General features: G+C 37.9%; 2 protein-coding genes across 2 annotated transcripts; both read left to right on the top strand.

Moving 5' to 3' along the window:
- The first annotated feature begins 6,975 nt into the window (after positions 1–6,975).
- On the top strand, positions 6,976–17,004 carry LOC115066675 (pancreatic lipase-related protein 2). Its single transcript, XM_029553355.2, has 4 exons — positions 6,976–7,524; positions 15,644–15,798; positions 15,864–16,331; positions 16,499–17,004. The coding sequence occupies exons 1-4, from the start codon at positions 7,316–7,318 to the stop codon at positions 16,906–16,908; spliced, it is 1,242 nt and encodes a 413-aa protein (XP_029409215.1). The 5' UTR covers positions 6,976–7,315; the 3' UTR covers positions 16,909–17,004.
- On the top strand, positions 12,590–13,672 carry LOC125778280 (uncharacterized). Its single transcript, XM_049455091.1, has 2 exons — positions 12,590–12,751; positions 12,808–13,672. Exons 1-2 carry the CDS (start codon positions 12,704–12,706, stop codon positions 13,471–13,473), a joined length of 714 nt encoding a protein of 237 aa, XP_049311048.1. The 5' UTR covers positions 12,590–12,703; the 3' UTR covers positions 13,474–13,672.
- Positions 17,005–18,036: the final 1,032 nt, after the last annotated feature.

Raw genomic sequence — 18,036 nt, 5'->3', positions numbered from 1 at the left:
GTATCCATCTGCGTACGGGTGCTTTCGCATTCCTTTTCTTCAGTGTCCTGGCTATGCTCTTGTGCTGTCAAAAGCCGCTTCGATGTCAAGGAAAGTGTAAAGCACCACTTTCTCTCCTTTCAGCGAACTCTCTATTTCCGAGATCAGTTGGTAAAGAGCAGTATTGGTTGATCTGCCTACGGTCCTCCATATTTCAAGGATGTATGCCAGTGCGAGGCTTTCCCTCATCAGCCAAACAAGGTATGACAGTTACTCTCCCTGTTGTAAGAGTGCTGGAAAGATACCTTCCACTCCCGGAGACTTGAATTTATCGAACGAAGGCCTTGATCGAGTCCGCAGTAAACAATTGCCTTGCAATCACCCAATGTAAGCTAGATGGCTTGTGTTCGACTATGGGTAGAATGGGGCAGAAGTGCCATAGCTCTCAACTACGGCAGTTGTATTTCCCTCACTCCATGCTGGACGTTGTCTATTCAAGTTCATGTTCATATACTCATTGCCGTAATTTGTCGATTTTTCAGTACTTGACCTTTATTAAATTAAGTTATGAAAATTTGCTTCCGGTACATGTGCATCAGGATTGCAGTATGACATTTGTTAAATTAATTATGCAAATAAAAAATCAGAATTTCTCTAATTGATTATCTATTCACTACCTATTTAATATAATTGCTGATTTTGAACGTCGATTAGATTAACTACAGACATACATACGTGCATAGTACATGTGCAAGCAGAAGCCTGAGCTGCAGCTCACTACCCTGCCGCATAACACACACATACACACATTGCAAATATAGTTCCCATCAGTATACGACGATGGTGATTTGAGCAAAAACAACAAACCGTAACACTTTACAAATAAAATAAATAAATACTAAAAGGAATTGCAAAAATAACTACAACAAAAACTAGTGCCCTCATGTAAGTATAAGCCAAACATGAGCAAGAATGAGCAGCAGAAAGTGCTTTGAAAAGCAAACGAGTGCCATAGAATAAGACTGTATGTAGTCAAAACGGTATATGCAGTCAGCGTGCGGCACTCATCATGCGCTGCAGTAATTCAGTAAATTGCCAGCAATCGATATAAATGTCAATGCGAGTGCGGAATCGAACAGCGAATGTGAGTGAATGTGAAAAGTCGATTGGGCAGAGTGGACCGGGTGAGATTGTGACTGCCAACAAACAACTGACAGCAATGACACACGCCTCCTGTGTGCCACGTACAGCCGGTGCTTGGGTAGCTGTGTATGTGTGTGCTTTTTTAGTGGCATCAAATGTCACAACTGCCAACGCGCACAATTCCTGCTGGCAAATGATATCAAGGATGGTGCCGCCATGCTGCCATTGACATTGCCACATTGCGTGGCAGAGTCGGTCACCTACGTTAAGTGGCCGTATTGCCTGTTTTATGTGTGAGTGCATGTTTGTGTACGTGTGTGTGTGAGTGTCCTACGACGACATGACTACTGCTGCTGCAATTGCTATACGTTTTATGGTTTTTTACTGCCATTGCAGTCTGTATTTTCGTTGTTGTGTTTGTGCTTCATTTTGTTGTTTATTTGTATGTTTTTGTAATGTTGTTTTTTCCACTTTTGTTCTGCGTCGTTTCATTTCACGCGGTATATATTGCTTGTGTGTGTGTGTGCCATTGTTGCTGGGCACGGAGTTGACATTGATGATGATTATTGGGCGTAAATAGAATCGAAAATGCGAAAAAGTCAATGATGAGAGCAAAAGTCAATTGCCCGGAATAAGGTGGGTATAACGAAGCAGCGGAGGGAAATGTGGAAATGAGCATGCATTCACAAGTAGACAAGAGCAAGCAATTTAGTGTTCCAAAAGTTTGTGAGTGCCTTTGCGCAGAGAAGTTTAACAAACATATAAATTGATAAATACTGGCATATATGTATATACAACCAAACGTACGCATAGAAACACACCTCAAAGCAATCCATTTCAGTAGTTTAAGAAGCATTACTGAAGATCATAAGAAAAGTAAAGTAAAGACGTGCAAATAAATTGCAAAATCAATTGAGCGGTTAAATAGGTAAACACCATGTGAATCCCAGACAATTTAGCTGACTACACACTACAATAAAAGCGTAGAGCAATAACCAACTTTCATAGTATTCGATCACAATCGTTGGCCGAAAAGATACCCTCAATGAAATGGGAATGAAGAAAATGTTTATTATTTTACATCACAGTATACATTTGAGGTTGTTCAAACCAATATACATATCTTGATTTTGAAGAGAAAAATTTATTAGCTATCCTCAGGTTTGTGGGATGTGTTTGGGACCCCTACCTAACAAAAAACCCCAATGAAAAGAACAAAACAGCCTCGGACGAGAGATCTCCTTTGAAGACGACCACTGCAAACGTATTAAGGATTGGAGCATCCACCGGGAATTCCGGTCCCTTAATTGGAAAGGTGTCGTTGTTCAGCTGGTAGTAATGATGTTCTCGTAAGAGGAAGGGCTGACTGAGCTTGGTATCCCCGAATAGCTAATAAAGCTGTGTACGCTGACGTTGAGTAATACAAAAAGCTCTGTCAGGTTCAGTAAAGACTTCTCCGAGCTATTCAATTCCAAAAGAGATTTAAGGCAAGACGACTCTCTTTTGTGCGACTTCTATAATCTACTGCTAGAGAAAATAATTCGAGCTGAATAGAGAAGAAGTGTGTACAGCTGCTGGCTTACGCCGATGACATTGAAATAATTGGCCTCAAGAACTGCGCCGTTAGTTCTGCTTTCTCCAGACTGGACAAGAAGCAAGTAAAGCTTATGGATCTGGTTGTGAACAAGGACAAGACGAAATATCTAATGTCATAAAAAAAAAACAAAACAGTCGTCGGACTCGCGACTAGGCTCCCATATCTTTGTTGGCAGTCATAACTGCGAAGTCATAGATAATTTCGTCAATCTTGGAACCACCATATATACAAAAAACAACGTCAGCATCGAAATTCAACACAGAATAACTCTTGCCAACAGGGTCTACTTCCGACTCAGTAGGCAACTAAGAAGTATTATCCTCTCTCGACGAACAAAGATCAAATTCTACAAGTCACTCACCAACCCGTCTTACTCTATGGTGCAGAGGTATGTACGATGATAGCATCTGATGAATTGACGTTATGAGTTTTCGAGAGAAAGATTCTGCGGAAGATTTATTGTGCTTTGTGTATTGTCAATGGGGAATGCAGCAGCTACGCTGGTTAGGTAATGTCATCCAAATGGATAAAAAATACTTCAGCTCTGAGAGTATTTGACGCAGTACCCACCGAGAGCAGCAGAGGAACAGGAAGATCTCCACTCCGTTGGAAAGACCAGGTGGAGATGGATTTGGCTACACTTGGAATCTCCAATTGGAGCCAAATAGCGAGAAGGAAGAACGATTGGTGCGCTCTTCTAAATTCGGCTGTAACCGCGTAAGCGTTGTCTACGCCAATAAAGTAGAACCACTGTCGGAACGCTGCTATGTTGTTTTAAATGAGAAGGGTATATGAAACTGCACAGGTAATTCTGAACCAAGCCATTCGTATGCAAAATAGAGTCTTGAACGATATGTGCATAAATGCATAAAAGCCAATAAACAAATACAATTCTAGAAATGATGATTGAAATAACAGAAATTCGAGGACATTCTTGCCACACACATATGAAAGAAGAGTTAAAACGAGGCGAAAGGATACTGAAGCGGATGAATACAGCAGCAGACGGAGTTGATATAAAAGACAGCAGGAAGAAACAATACCATTTATCTGATGAGGGATAATTTGAAGGAAGCAGTTCGCAACTTACAGACTTTCACAAACATACTTTCATACAACTTCGCAAGCTCAACAGCTGGCAAGGCATTAAATTGACAACAAAGGCGGGACACATAACACCCACGACGACATCAACTGTGCACATGTGGAGCAGTGAGTGCCGTAAAGCGAGGGTAATGAAAAAGGCTGGAATCAAAATAAGTTTAAATGAAATTAAATCATACTACAAAAACTTTAAGAAACTTTGAACTATAATAAGAGACAACAAAAATATGCCGAGGTTTCAGCAACTTGTAGGATTCTACAGACACATAGAGCAACAATACTTACAAAAGTAAAGACAAGCATCAGACGTCAGCACGTCTGTATGTCACCGAACAGCTACACTCACCTTTTGCAAAAATAATCATCTAGGCAGATAGTTTGGCAGGCGGGCAAGGTTCACGACATGCGTCGTTTTTAAAAGAAGCCATTACCACAAAACATGCTTTTGCCATGTGCTCGTAAACTTTTTTACCACCATGCGCTTTAGTAACATATTTGGTGGAATAAATGTTCTTATTATACGTAATGCAAGCTTGCATAAACGCTGTAAAGTAAGGTACAAAAGGAAAGATGTTGAAAATGAGATGGATATATTCCAATCTAGTGAAAAATTCAACTGTTTATTTGAAGGTGGCATTATTTGAAAATTTAGTTTTTTGGCAACCAAAGTGTTCCAATCAGAGAGATTTTCACTCGCTTCATGGATTATTGTGGATTTTTTTCCATTCAGGAATTTTTTTCACCGAGAAGATTAATATTGCCCTAAGGAACGAAAAGAGTTGCCAGTGAGACTAAGATTGATATTATCGTATTTTGCCAATGACATCTTGGTTGTCATATCTCAATTTATTTAACTATAAAATGAAAAAAGAATTTGCATCAAGGTCGAAGTATTTCACCTCTTTGTCAGAGTGATGTCGAAAGCCTCCTAAATAAGAAAAGGGGTACATCTGAGATTTTACACTTCCTGGTAAATAAAACCACTTCAGTTTTATTTGGATTGGCAGAGTAAAGGAAACAAAATCGACCACGCGGGCTGTCTGCTTTCCGCCACGACAGTTTTGACGTAGAGAGGAATATATAAAAATATGATATCCATAAGGATTGGCCTCCCTCAAGCTACAACACAACAAAATGCAGAACAGTGTCTATCGACCTACATACCTACAGCAAGCTCAGCGCCGTAATATCTTGTCTCCGGGTATATTGCCCCTGATATACAGGTCCGCCTTCAACAAAAATGAGGAAAAGCCAATAGGTTTGAAGTACAAGCCTGGAAATATGGCTTAATCAAACCCAGTTTGATCGTCTATGGTTCCAAAATCTACCAAAGGTCGTTCCTTTTGCATTTCAAAGTTTTCATTGAGCTTTAAAGAAACGTTCTGCATTTAGCACTAAAAACCTTGACATACTCATCAATTAAGTTAGCCATGAGCACTGAGTTACAACTTCATACGACCGATAGGGCTGATCGAAGCTTTTCACGAAAAATATAGGGTTTTTTCGGAAAGTAATACGACTGAGCCGATTTAAAAAAAATTTATTGAATCAATCGTTACAATTTTTAAAAACTTTCAAAAAAGTTCAAATCTGCATCAATGAAGCGCTGCCAACGCGATTTCCAAGCTTTGAAGGCATCACGGAAGGCATTCTCCGAAATAACCTTGAGAGCCGAAGTGCATGCGGCTTGGATCCCCTCTATCGTCACAAAACTCGGAAGATTGTATTTTTGTCTTTGTCGGTGTTTGTCGAAGTCTTAGGTTCCCAGAACGGTCATCATCAGCGACATTTTCCCGGCCCTTCAAAAAGGCTTGGTATCTCGTTAAAGCAACATCTGGGTAGGCCTCCTTGGACATATTGAGGTTATTCTCTATAATTTCGTTTAACTATTTGCATTGGCATTAATTGAATGAAAATTGTTCGCTTAATTTTGTCAAGAACTAGACTAAGAAAGCTCGGCCCTATGCAAATTAAAACATAACAATTTTACTAACGTTATACAATAAATTTGAACTGGTTGTAAGAATTCTAAAAATTCCGTTATTACTGAGACCTTTGCTGAGTCAGCACATTCAGCATTTAATTTTGTCCACACAAACTACTAATAAATTTGAGCGTTAACAGCTTCAACAATGTGACGAGTGGCAAAGCAAAACAAGTCGTCAAGTGCCAATTTTTTCTCCTATTCATTGGCTTATATCTATAAGCTCTATACGTTAATGAGATGCCTGGCAGTGCTGTAGTCAGGCAATAAACTCTTCTATATTTATATATTTAACTGTAAACTGAAGACGAATCAAATTACTTGGAGTTTGCGAAAGCTGAAAGCTTAACAGTTCTGACATATTTATTATGGGGATGGACAAAATGAATGGTTCAAAAGTATAGCATATATTCAAAGAATAAGTTTGCAGTAGTATTTTGATTATAAGTTAGTTTGATAGTACAATTGTTGTCTTCTTTTTGAAACAAAGGAATATTATCTGATTTTCCTAGTAAGTTTAGTAGTTAGTGATATACTGGTATACGATATATGCATTAACAATGCACGAAGAGATCATAATGCGAAAATCCATTCAACTCATAACCTGAGAATTTGGATATATTTGGATACAACTATATTATGTAGACCAGTTTTAGGTATTACAAACAACCGTCTTTTATTTATTTCGTTTTAATTTTATTTCTAAAACCATCAACATAAAAGAGGGTTTATATGCTTGATTATTGTTGTCATTGCTTGTTTTACTTTGCAGCCAACAGTAGTCGTCAATGGAGATAATGCTTTGCGGTTTCCGCTCTAGTGCAACACTTTCGCTTGTAAATTATTCGGTCGCTTACACACTTACCACAGGGCTAGACCAAAATTTTTATCAATAAGGTAAAAGCTGCGCCAATATATGACTTCCATTCTCCAATGTTTAGACAAGTTATGTAGCGAGCTGAGTCGAATTAGTCTCTTATACACAAAATTTGTTGGATCATGTTCTCAAATATTGTTGTTATATTTTTTATACACACACACCTTGGTGTAATTTTAGCATCTTTTATCTACTTGTTTCTCTTCTAATAAGCGCGTCAGCGGCTTACACTTAGGAGCGTATCAGACCGCAGACAAGTTGAGTAGTAGTGCGGTGACTACGGCTACGTACAGTCCAATCGAATGACAGTCGACGTGATGAGCGGGAAAACGCATGAAATTCGACATAACAACTCATCAGTTCTATGCCAAAGGGCAGCACAAACAGTTTGGCGTTGAAAAGTGTGTGGCGATCGTGAAAGTGACGGGTGATTAGATACCGTAAAAGTTTCGTAACAAACACAAATAAAAAATTGTGCTAAGTGTATTTCTTTTATTTATGTTCACTGTCCATCGCAAGCAATTAAGAGTTCATTGATTTTAACGCTTTTAACTCATTACTGTGACTTTTTGCCACTTCAAATTTGCTTGGGAACTAAAACGGAGACTTGAGCACTGTTTCAGCGATTCAAATGCAAACAACTCGTTTTTTGGTGTTTCTTGTCTGTGGATTCGTAATATTAACTTTACCGAAATTTAATGGATCCACACTTATTGCCCATCATATTCATAAATGGAAGGCGTTGAAGACTTCAATGCGTTATGTGCAGGAGGCTATGCTGCGTACGAGCTTAAATCGTGCAACTCCAAATCATGGAATCGTTTTCGAATGTCGTACAACGTATGTGTTCCTATGATACTATCTGGTGTAACTGTGTGTAAAGCTATGTGGCATTAACTATTTTATAGTATATGTATGAAAACGAGTTAGCATTTCTGCAGAGCTAATTTCAATATTGGAAGAAAGCCTAGGAAGAAGAAACAAAACTAACGCAAAGAAGTAATCAAAGCCATGGCCGGTCGCCACTGAGTATTACTTTCGCTAATTTTGAATATTTTGTGCCTGAAATAGAAACATTTTTTTTAATGTGTACTAGTGAAAGAATAAATTATGGAGGAAGTGAATAACAGGAACTCTCGTCATGCGAAGAGCAATTATGGGTAGCAGCTCATCACGCGACAAGAAAATACAGAAAAGTCAGCATAATATTGTTCAGTTTTCTTTTACTTCTACTTAAATAGAAATCAGCATTTGGTTTTCATTTATAAAGGCATTTCGACATCTTAAAATTAAATACAGTGCTTTCTTATAGTGTTGCTAGTTAGGTGCGGTAGTTTACGATATTCATATGAATAAGCTTTAAACCTATTACCGGCCTTTAAGGCTTACCAGATTTTTTCGTGAAATGTCTAACCCAGAATGTTGCTATGCTTTATAACCACCGTGCTGTTTGGATTTTTTTTTTCAATATGTTCGCCTTGTGCAGTTTTTGGAATCGTTATATCTATATAATACACTTATCTCATTTTTTTTCGATGAAAAGCAAGACGTCACATTAACTCATGTTATCAGTATTGATGGTTTGAATTGAAATTACAACCTTAAACTGAACTCGAATATTAGAAAGATAATAATTTTTATTTTCGTAAAATTTCTGTAATACGAAACATGAAAGAAATTAGATACGGAAGACAAAAAATAATCGGCAAATATGTGCCGCCGTCCTGTTGGAACGACATATTGTCCAAGCCCATAACCTCCATCGGGCTAAAAATATTCGGTTATCATTGAGCGGTAGCGATCCTCATTTACAGTAACGTGTGGATTGCGACCTGACCAATATTTTGCTTATTGAGGAAGTCATTCAGCCAGAAATGAGCCGTATCGCTGAAGATGATTTTTCGATGAAAAGCCGGAAAATTTTCAAGTCAGCACAATTCACGAACATAAGACGATTTTGGTAGTCTACAGGCTTCAATTCTTGCGTCAATTTAATCTTGGAAGAATGTAGAATGTTGTTGATCTGACAAGACAATTATGACGATCATAAATTGGACGTAGCGCTCTTGAAGTTGATACCACTGACTCCACATTTCGATAGCAAATTTTTCGAATTTCGACTCGTTGTTGTATCGCATGTACTTTCATGATGAAAAGGCAAACCTTATTGAAGAGAAGTGTCGAAAGAGCGGGAAAAAATATACAGTCGGTTGCCTATTGGTCTACTTTTGTAGCGTCCCTACTGAAAAAGAAAGTTGGAATAATTCAGCCAAAAGTTCGCCAAAACATGTTACATATTCACCGATATATTAGGGATAAAGTCAACAGGAAGTTTAAAATACTAATTTATATCGGTATACCTACAGGAAGTTCGGCGTAATATTGAAAATTTTTACCATTTTTGGTATCACAACTTACGAGTATTTTTACCGGAAAAATATGGTACGAGTACCATATTATATCGGTATACCTACAGGAAGTTCGGCGTAATATTGAAAATTTTTACCATTTTTGGTATCACAACTTACGAGTATTTTTACCGGAAAAATATGGTACGAGTACGTGAGTGTTATTAAGATATCTCACAAATTGACCGATATGCAAACATACTATGTAGTCAATCGAATGTTTGAAGTCTCTCCATTAAGTATAGAGACCGATTTTTTATTTGACCCAAATCTTGTTGCGAGAATACACTCGTAAAACGATAAAACGACAAAAAATGGTCTATGTAATTTTTGATTAAATTAAGCATTTGTATCCGTAAAGCTGAAAAATTATTGAAAATGTTCAACTCTCAGTTTAATTGTTAAATGTTTAACTCTCGAATTGTCGTTATTTAAAATTCACCAGATGCTCTGTTGACAATTAAATGTTACTGTGATCACTTGTTTGTGATTAAGATCGAATTACTGCCTCAAGACTGATCAGTACCTTATATATGTATGTACTTCAATAATATTCACAATCTTGCAAGGCATGGCGCTTGTGCAGTTAAAAATAATTATTGTTTTGCAAAATAGTCACAATTAGTTGTTGTTAGTTTTTTTTTAACAAAATTTTTCACGATCTCACTCGGAATAACCCACTGCGGTAGGTTTAAAATAACAGTGACTTGCAAAATAAGTGCAAAAGCTTTTTAATATAGTGAATTTTTTGAGATATTATAGTATATGTCGGTATGCCCTCATGTACAGGGCTTAAATTATTATTCAGCAACTAAGGCAGTAACAAGCTCTGGCGCAGCCGAATATTTGATTCTATTATTTCGCATTATTGAATATTTGTGCTGCTAAGGGTAATACACTGATAAAAATACGACTGTTATTTTGATTCCAAATACACCTTAGGCTTGGCAATTCCTCTTAGTGCACAGACTTTTGTAATAATGATTGGTTGCTTCGCTTAGTGCGGAGTCCGGATAATATTCATCAAGAAATTTTTTATCGAAATACTATTTCAGCATAAAAGCAAGAAAAGACTGCAGTAAGACTATCATATATAAGCTTATCTCTCAGAAAATTATCGCATTTGAAGTAGGTACTTCTAAACATTTGATAGAAGGTTGAGGCGGTTGATAGATAGATTGAGGCGGTGGAAATCTAATTTTACGTTTATTAATTTTTTTATCATCAAATGCTGAAATCCAATGTGTTAAAGTTTAGGTATTAACTGGACCAAATGTCACCTTTACCTTTGACGAGGTCTTGAAACCTCCTCAAAGACCCAAGAACCACGTCGGTTAACTTCCTTTGTGAAATCTTAACTTAAACACTTAAAAGTGAGCTGACTTTGCTCGTGTTGCTGATCATTTCGTTGTCTACCTCTATTATTTAATTAATTTATTATTTAATTACAAAGTATCTTGAGGTAAACAAAGCTATCATGCTTTTTCCAACATGCTGCGATAGTATAAAACAGATATACTATTTATGTATAATTAAAATTCCAGCTTTTATAAACAACTAGTTACATTTTATATAAAGTTAAAGTGTTTTCGGCTAATTATTCGACACGTTTTTGTAATATTTATTATGTTTAAAAAAATCGCATTAATTAGTGTTCATTCACATTAGAGGGGTTCTTATAATGACTTTAATTTTATGTGGTTAACCAGTAGGACTAAGAATCTATGAAAAGAGATTTATTATCTATATTTTCATCTAATAGTGGCACTTTTTCTTCTAACAACATTATTGAGTAGATTTTGGTTGTTAGTATCCCAAAATGTTAGCTTTCTCCGAGTTATCGCTGTCGCACCAAAATTTTCTGTCGCACTTGCCACGACTATCAGCTTCTTATATTAGTGCAGTATTTGTTTTCCAGAGGTTTTCCACGAAAGATCTATTAAGGGATTTCAGTCCCCTATATAGTCTACTATATATAGGGTGGGCCATATAAAATTTTAAATTTCAAAGATAGGGCGTAAAAGATTGAGTGTAGCGTTTGCTTTATGGCACGTAGAGGCTTCCTGCCAGAACCAAATGTTGTCCAAGTCTTCCTCTTCAATTTACTTGAAGAAAACTTCGGTTAACATTGCGCGATATCGCTCACCATTGATGGCTACGGGGGTTCCTTCTTCATTTTCGAAGAAAAATGGGCCGATGATTCCACCAGACCAAAATCCGCACCATACAGTGATTCGTGCTGGGTGCATGGGCTTCTCGACGATTACGTGCGGGTTTTCTGTGTCTCAAATGCGACAATTGTTAACGTAACCATCGAGGTGGAAATGAGCCTCGTCCGAAAAGATGATTTTTCGGTAAAATTGACCATCCTCGGTCAAACGATCTTCTGCCCAATCTACGAACTGTAGAATAGTGAATAGCGACCCATTTCGTAATTTTTAGACTTTTTATTGAATATCTGTCATTTGAATATCTGTATTTGACGTTTCCAATGTCGAAATATAGATAATTCAAATTTAAAACGTTAGATAGCCCACCCTATATTATCGCACGCTATTAAAAGTATCAATATAACTTCACAAGTTACACTATAACTTCTTCTAGCTGTGATCCGATCTTAATAATCTTCGGAGATTACATCACTGTCTGAGACAATAATCCCTGCCAAATTTCTTGAAGTTAGCTAGTCAAATTATAAAGCTTTCCATACAAGCACTTTTCTCCGATCGCTCAGTTTATATGCCAGCTTTGGCTATAGTGGTTCGATCTGAATAATTTCTTCATAGCTTGCAGCATTATTTTAGATAACAATGCGTGTCAAATTTCATGCGGTTATCTAATAAAATTACATAGGTTTCTATACTTGCATTTGATTCCAATCGTTCAATAGTACGATATCGGTGGTTTCGACAAATGACCAACATATTGATGCGTAAAATTTGTGGTCAGTATCTCCAAAACTGGGACTAGTTTGCATATATACAGATGGACTAAAAATGGGCATGGCTAAGTCGACTCAGCTCGTCACGCTGATCAGGTGCATACTTGTATATACTATGTAGTGTCTCTGACGTTTGGGTGTTACAAGCTTCGTGATAAACTTAATATAACTTGTTGAGGGTATAAGGATCGATACGAAAATAATTTAAGTCGCTTTAGCAGATCTTTCCTAAGGTAATATGATATTGCGCTTCAGTTTTCAGTAAAAGTTTATTTGATCGGCAGATGATGCTAATATGAACATCTACAACGTGCAATAAAAATAATTACTATGAATTATTAATGCATAATTCTTATCAAACAAATGGTCAACAATGAATTGTTAGAATAAATTATATATACATATATATATATATGAATAATACGGAGAAATTTTTAATATTATGCGATTACTGATCGTTAGGCTTATTAGTTGTACAGCTTATCTTCATTATCCAATACTCGTACTCACATGAGTTTGAGTTTGAGTGTATTTATGTTCTGTGTAGCAGCGCTAAGTGGTTCTCCAACTGCTACTGTATAAAAAGATTCTTACATCGTCCTATAAGTCAGTACGACTTGAAACTTACTACAACGCTTACCTATTTCGTATAGGAATATTATCTCCGAAAATGAAGAAAATCACAGTAGTTATTGGCGCTGCTTTGCTGTTAATGCAAGTAAGATTGTCATACAAATTCAAGAATATTACTATACCATAGGCTTGTTTTATTAGGTCGTCAATGCATTTCCACATGCTAAACGTGAAGCTGTAGAAGTTGCGGTCAATGGAGGAAACAGTATAGATTCCTCGTCTAAGGAATCTGTGGAGGTTGCGGTCAATGGAGAAAATAGTATAAATTCCTCGTCTGAGGAAGATCAATTTTTGGTGTATGTCATAGGAACGGTAGGTAAACTATCGACGTGGGCGCTTGAAACTGGAAGCGTTCTGCTTAAAAATACTGTAAAAGATCTGGAGAAATTACCCAACAAAGATGAATTGCTACAAGCTAATATCACACGCATGGCAAAAGTAGCCAAAGAAGCCGAGGATTTTAAATTGCAGGAAGATGGCGCGAACATTGTGGAACTATTTGACACTATGAATATTTTTTCGGAAGTGTTGTCTGACTACGAAGCCATGCCCGATTCAGACTTGAAACTCACATTGAAAACGGCTCTTGAAAATAATGGATACGAAAAGTTTCAGAACAAATTTGAAGAGGAAATGGTGGATTTAGTTGAAGAGTTCGATTTTGTATTTGGTGAATATGTCAAAGGTTTGAGTCCAGACGAGAAGGTAAAGCAAGCCAACGTGCTTAACTGGTATGAAGAATTCACTAACGAAACTGACGAAGATAAAAAACTTGACAAGTTCGGTGAAATCTTTGACTTGGTTTAGTCAATGAAATGAATAAGTGATTTATATCTGCTTTAGAGATACTTTTGCAGGTAATAATTATAAGCAGTTATTATCTATCCTACAACGTTTTTAATAAAAATATCAAAATTAAAAATAAATGTAATTTTTTTGTTCTGCTTAAAAATATAATATAAATGTACATAGAAATAAAAGTTTTTCATATGTAGTTAGCATATTATATATTGTATTATAATTTCTTATAATAGGAAAACATATTCTGCACAGCCAGTAGCAAGTGTCAACCGATTTAATAGCCGTAGTATATTGTATTAATTAAAAAAAATTATAGAAAAACTTGCTCCAAACAATATTAATAGCCTGCTTATGAGCTATATGAGTTACACATGTGAAAACCTGAAGTTGCTTTTTGAATTTTTCAACTTGGCTGGTAATATTTTTTTTGCTGCGTACTTTTCAAATAAATAGAAGAATAAATCGTAAAGTAGAATCAACTTTGATAGTAATGAATTGCTAGTTTTGCAACTGCTAGAGTTTATAAGAAATAATGGTAAAACATTGGAGGATGGAGTCATGTGTAAAAGTTCGCGCTAGTGAGGAACGTTCTCTGATCGCCATTCACTTGGGAGTGGCCAGAAACGATTCTTTTACATATGACTCAAGCAGCTCACGACTTCCGATCTTTGACCAAGTATCCTCTGGGTAGCCTAAGAACATCCGTTTGAAGGCGAGATAAAGTGAGAAGGCGAAACCATCCCTCCGCAGGGTTGTGCGCTGGGTTTGGGACCCACCACGTAAAAACAGTACCAATGAAAACTAAACGACAGCCTTGTTGTTAACTCGACTATAATCGAGTAAGCGGTGTCTACGCTAGTAAAGAAGAAAGAAGAAGAAGAATAGAAAAATATTTTACAATTGCTTTTTTTTTTTAAAACTCTCGCAAGCTGTTCTCTGTTTAGGTCCTCTAGACAGGTTCTTTAGTACTCTAAAGAAGCAGTATGCTTCATATTACAAAGCTTTAAGATGAACCAAGAGTATCATAATGTATGGTGGTAAATAAGAAGAAGGTATGTAAACAAGAAAACCTGAAAGGATTCAATAGCTGCCATTTCATTCAGAAAAAAAGGGTTTGATGTGGTTTTTAGGCCAGTGGATTCATCTTTCCATATTTGTTCAAAAAATGATGCCGGTGAAAACGTAACGGTCTACGGCGACTATTATCGCGCCATGATAACCGACTATTTGATGTCTGAAATTGAAGCTCGTATTCTCGGCGATATTTGGTTTCAACAAGAAGGCGCCACTTCCCACCCATCGCATCAATCATTGGATTTATTGAGAGAACAACTCGGTGGGCAAATAATATCACGTTTTGGGCCGCTCGAATGGTCATCAAGATCATGTGATATTTACACAAATTTGTGCGGACAATCTCGTTTTGACTCAGGTCTTGGAGTAAAACATCAACCGTGTCGTTTACCAGTCGAAATGCTCAACCGAGTCAGAGAAAATTGTACTCAGCCGATGGACCATCTGAGACGTAGCCACGGTTAACATTTTAAAGAGATATCCTTCAAAAAATAAATGCCAATGAATTTTCTTTCGAAAGCTAATAAATATTCCCCATTAAATCTGAAGTTTCTATGTTTTTCTCTATAGAAAAGTAGGGAGTTTCGAAATGTATCACTCTTCGAAACAAGTACGAAATATAAAGCTTTACACAAATAGTGCATACAAGGTGTGGTACATCTTTTCGAATAATGGTCGCAATTTTTATAGTTGGAAGATGAGAACCTCAGTGCTTTTGATTTATTCCGTATCGACAATATCAACTTAAAGTGACACTTTTTTCCTGACGATGGTGATAGAGGCAGTGATAAGAGTTTTTCAATAATTTTCCATGTTCCAAGATATCTAATATAGTGATTTTAGATCTTCCGGCCCACTTTACTTGGTTATTACCAGATTCTACAATTTTAAGTACTGATGATTTCTGAAAAAAGTCGTGGTTACAATCAGATTTCTTACATGTTTCGTTTATAAAAGAATGCAAACACAACCATACTTTTGAAACTTTAATATCAACCATTTAAAATTTAATGCGTCCAAGCTCTATTTACCATAATCGATTATATATGTATATAGTATATTCACAAAAATATTTTTGATAAAAATATTAAACTTCTTCCAGTTCCAATTTGCGTTTAGGAGATGAAGTACACTTCGAGCTGCAACTGGGTGATATGCGCGGTTTCCACCGCTTGGACCCACGTCGCAAGTTGGCATTATTCCTGCATGGTTGGAATGACGAAGGCAGCAAGGGCTGGGTGCAGGACATGTTAAGAAGTGAGTAACTTTCATTTAACAATAATCTTTAAAAAACAATAATCATTTTTCTTTACTTCCAACAGCTTGGACACACTTTGATCCGTATTATAGCGTTTGTGTTGTTGATTGGGGTCATCTCTCGCAGGTAGACTACAAGACTGCTTCCATGTCGATATTTGATGTTGGTCTCACAGTGGCTGGCATCATTATGTCTATGGAGAATTTACGACCAGAATATTTCTCCCGTCGCAATGTCACATTGGCTGGTTACAGTTTGGGCGCACATGCTGCTGGCTATGCGGGTGCAATGCTTAATGGCGAGCTGGAGCAAATCATAGGTCTTGATCCGGCTGGACCGCTCTTCACCTTGCCAGCCGTTGTATCACCAGATTTTCGGCTGGATCCCACAGACGCTCAATACGTACAAGTGCTGCACACATCGGCGGGCACATTGGGAGCTGGCTTAAAAATGGGACATGCTGATTTTTATCCGAATGGCGGAAAGGCGCCACAACGCCATTGCAAAGTACTGGTTACGGACATGCAGAATAGTAAGTATGTTTGTGCTTTCCTATATATGTATGTACATATGTGTGCTTGCAACCAAATCGGCGCATATCAATAGTAATTTAAATGCAGCATGCAGCGCCGGCGAATGTGTTGACAATCTACTTAAAAATTCATTTGTTTCCCCCCACCCCCAATCTCGTTCGCACAGATGCGGTAGCGTGCAGCCACAGCTCATCGGCTGTGTTTTTCAAGCAATCCATGAATCCGGCGTTTCCGTTCGTGGGCAACCATTGCAGCAGCTATGATAATTTCGTGCACGGTCTCTGTACGCAGGGTCACCGCGGACGTTTTGGCATACATTCACAACGCCGCAGTCATGGCAATTTCTACTTCGTCACCGAACCGCAGCCGCCATACGTGCAACGAAGACTGTGGCCACGACGTCGTCATCAACATTATCAACAGCAACAGCAACAGTGGTGGCGCCGACATAAGGTGCGCGCTTCAGCGGCTTTGGGACGAAGCGCTTTAAGGCAGACGCTATCCACCGCAGCGGATGTGAAGCCAATGCAACCATGGCAGCGCAAATGGCGGCGGCGGCGGCGTGTGTATTACTGATGACATTGTTGCTGGCACGTTGGCGTTGTGGCAATTGAAGGATAACTGATGGTATTTTCATTGAAATAAATGCATTGTTGCCGAAGGAATAGCATAGTTAAACGTTGTATTGGTTGTTGTATGTAATTGTCTGTTGTCCGCTAGGAATGTGCATGTACGCATGTATGCTTAACTGAATAATCAGCGTATGTAGGCATGTAAATGCACTTGCTGCTCCCGTATTGGACTGTGGAATTTAATTCCAAATTCACTTTGAGCTGCGTAGTACTCACACGACTGCGTGTCTCTGTTGCGTCGGGCAAGGTAAGAGGTGGCGGCGGTTGCAGGAGTTCTGAGTTGTGGTTGCGAAATGCCATAAACTGAGCAATGCGGTGTTGCGCGGCGCCGCATGTGGCATTTGGCGTTGTTGTGTGGTTTCGGCAGCATTTGCGTAATTATGTGCAACCGCCGCTGCCTGCCGTTGTTAATACAAACACAGCTGTTTACGTGTGTGCGTGGCTACAATTGCGGTAGTGTTAACTACACGTCAGCGTCGACCTTTAGCAATCACAGAGCTGCTAAATATTTAAGCCTGACTTGCCCGATTAATATACTTACATGCACGTAATCGCAGCAACATATGTGTAAATATGTGTAAATACATGTGTTCCGTTTCGTTTTTTCGGTCATTGCTGGAAATGCTGTTATGCTTGGCATTCGAATGCAATTCGTTAGCGCTCAAGTGGGTATGCAACTGTTCGTTTATTGGTTCTACAGTGAGAAATTGGGGCAGAGTGCCATTGGAATTTGACTGCAGCACACCGCACCGCACCGCTTGGAACACCTGTAACAATAGGCATTGCTTCACTTGTTTGTGTAAAGCAAGTGCATGGCTTCTTCCATGTCTGGCGTCTGCTTATGGCTCTGTTATTGATGCTGAATCGGCCTTTGGTATGCATTCATATGAAAGTATTTGGTAGGCTTATTCGTAGTTCTGTAATTGAACACTGGATTTTGAGCAAATGTTTATACCTAAAATGCTTTTTGTAGTAGCAATTTTGACTTCTTGGCATTCTGTAGTAATTCCAAAATGTTAAAGGCATAATATGGTAAATATGCAGGCGAAGTGGAAATTTAGAGAATAACACA

Source organism: Bactrocera dorsalis, chromosome 4 (assembly GCF_023373825.1).
Source record: "Bactrocera dorsalis isolate Fly_Bdor chromosome 4, ASM2337382v1, whole genome shotgun sequence".
NCBI lineage: Eukaryota > Metazoa > Arthropoda > Insecta > Diptera > Tephritidae > Bactrocera > Bactrocera dorsalis.
This window is presented reverse-complemented; position numbering and strand designations above follow the sequence as displayed.

Coding starts and splice junctions, on each gene's coding strand:
- LOC115066675 (XM_029553355.2), top strand. CDS start 7,316: ATGCAAACAACTCGTTTTTTGGTGTTTCTTGTCTGTGGATTCGTAATA. Junction 7,525..15,643: donor GTTTTCGAATGTCGTACAAC/GTATGTGTTCCT, acceptor AACTTCTTCCAG/TTCCAATTTGCGTTTAGGAG. Junction 15,799..15,863: donor GGTGCAGGACATGTTAAGAA/GTGAGTAACTTT, acceptor TACTTCCAACAG/CTTGGACACACTTTGATCCG.
- LOC125778280 (XM_049455091.1), top strand. CDS start 12,704: ATGAAGAAAATCACAGTAGTTATTGGCGCTGCTTTGCTGTTAATGCAA. Junction 12,752..12,807: donor CTGCTTTGCTGTTAATGCAA/GTAAGATTGTCA, acceptor TTGTTTTATTAG/GTCGTCAATGCATTTCCACA.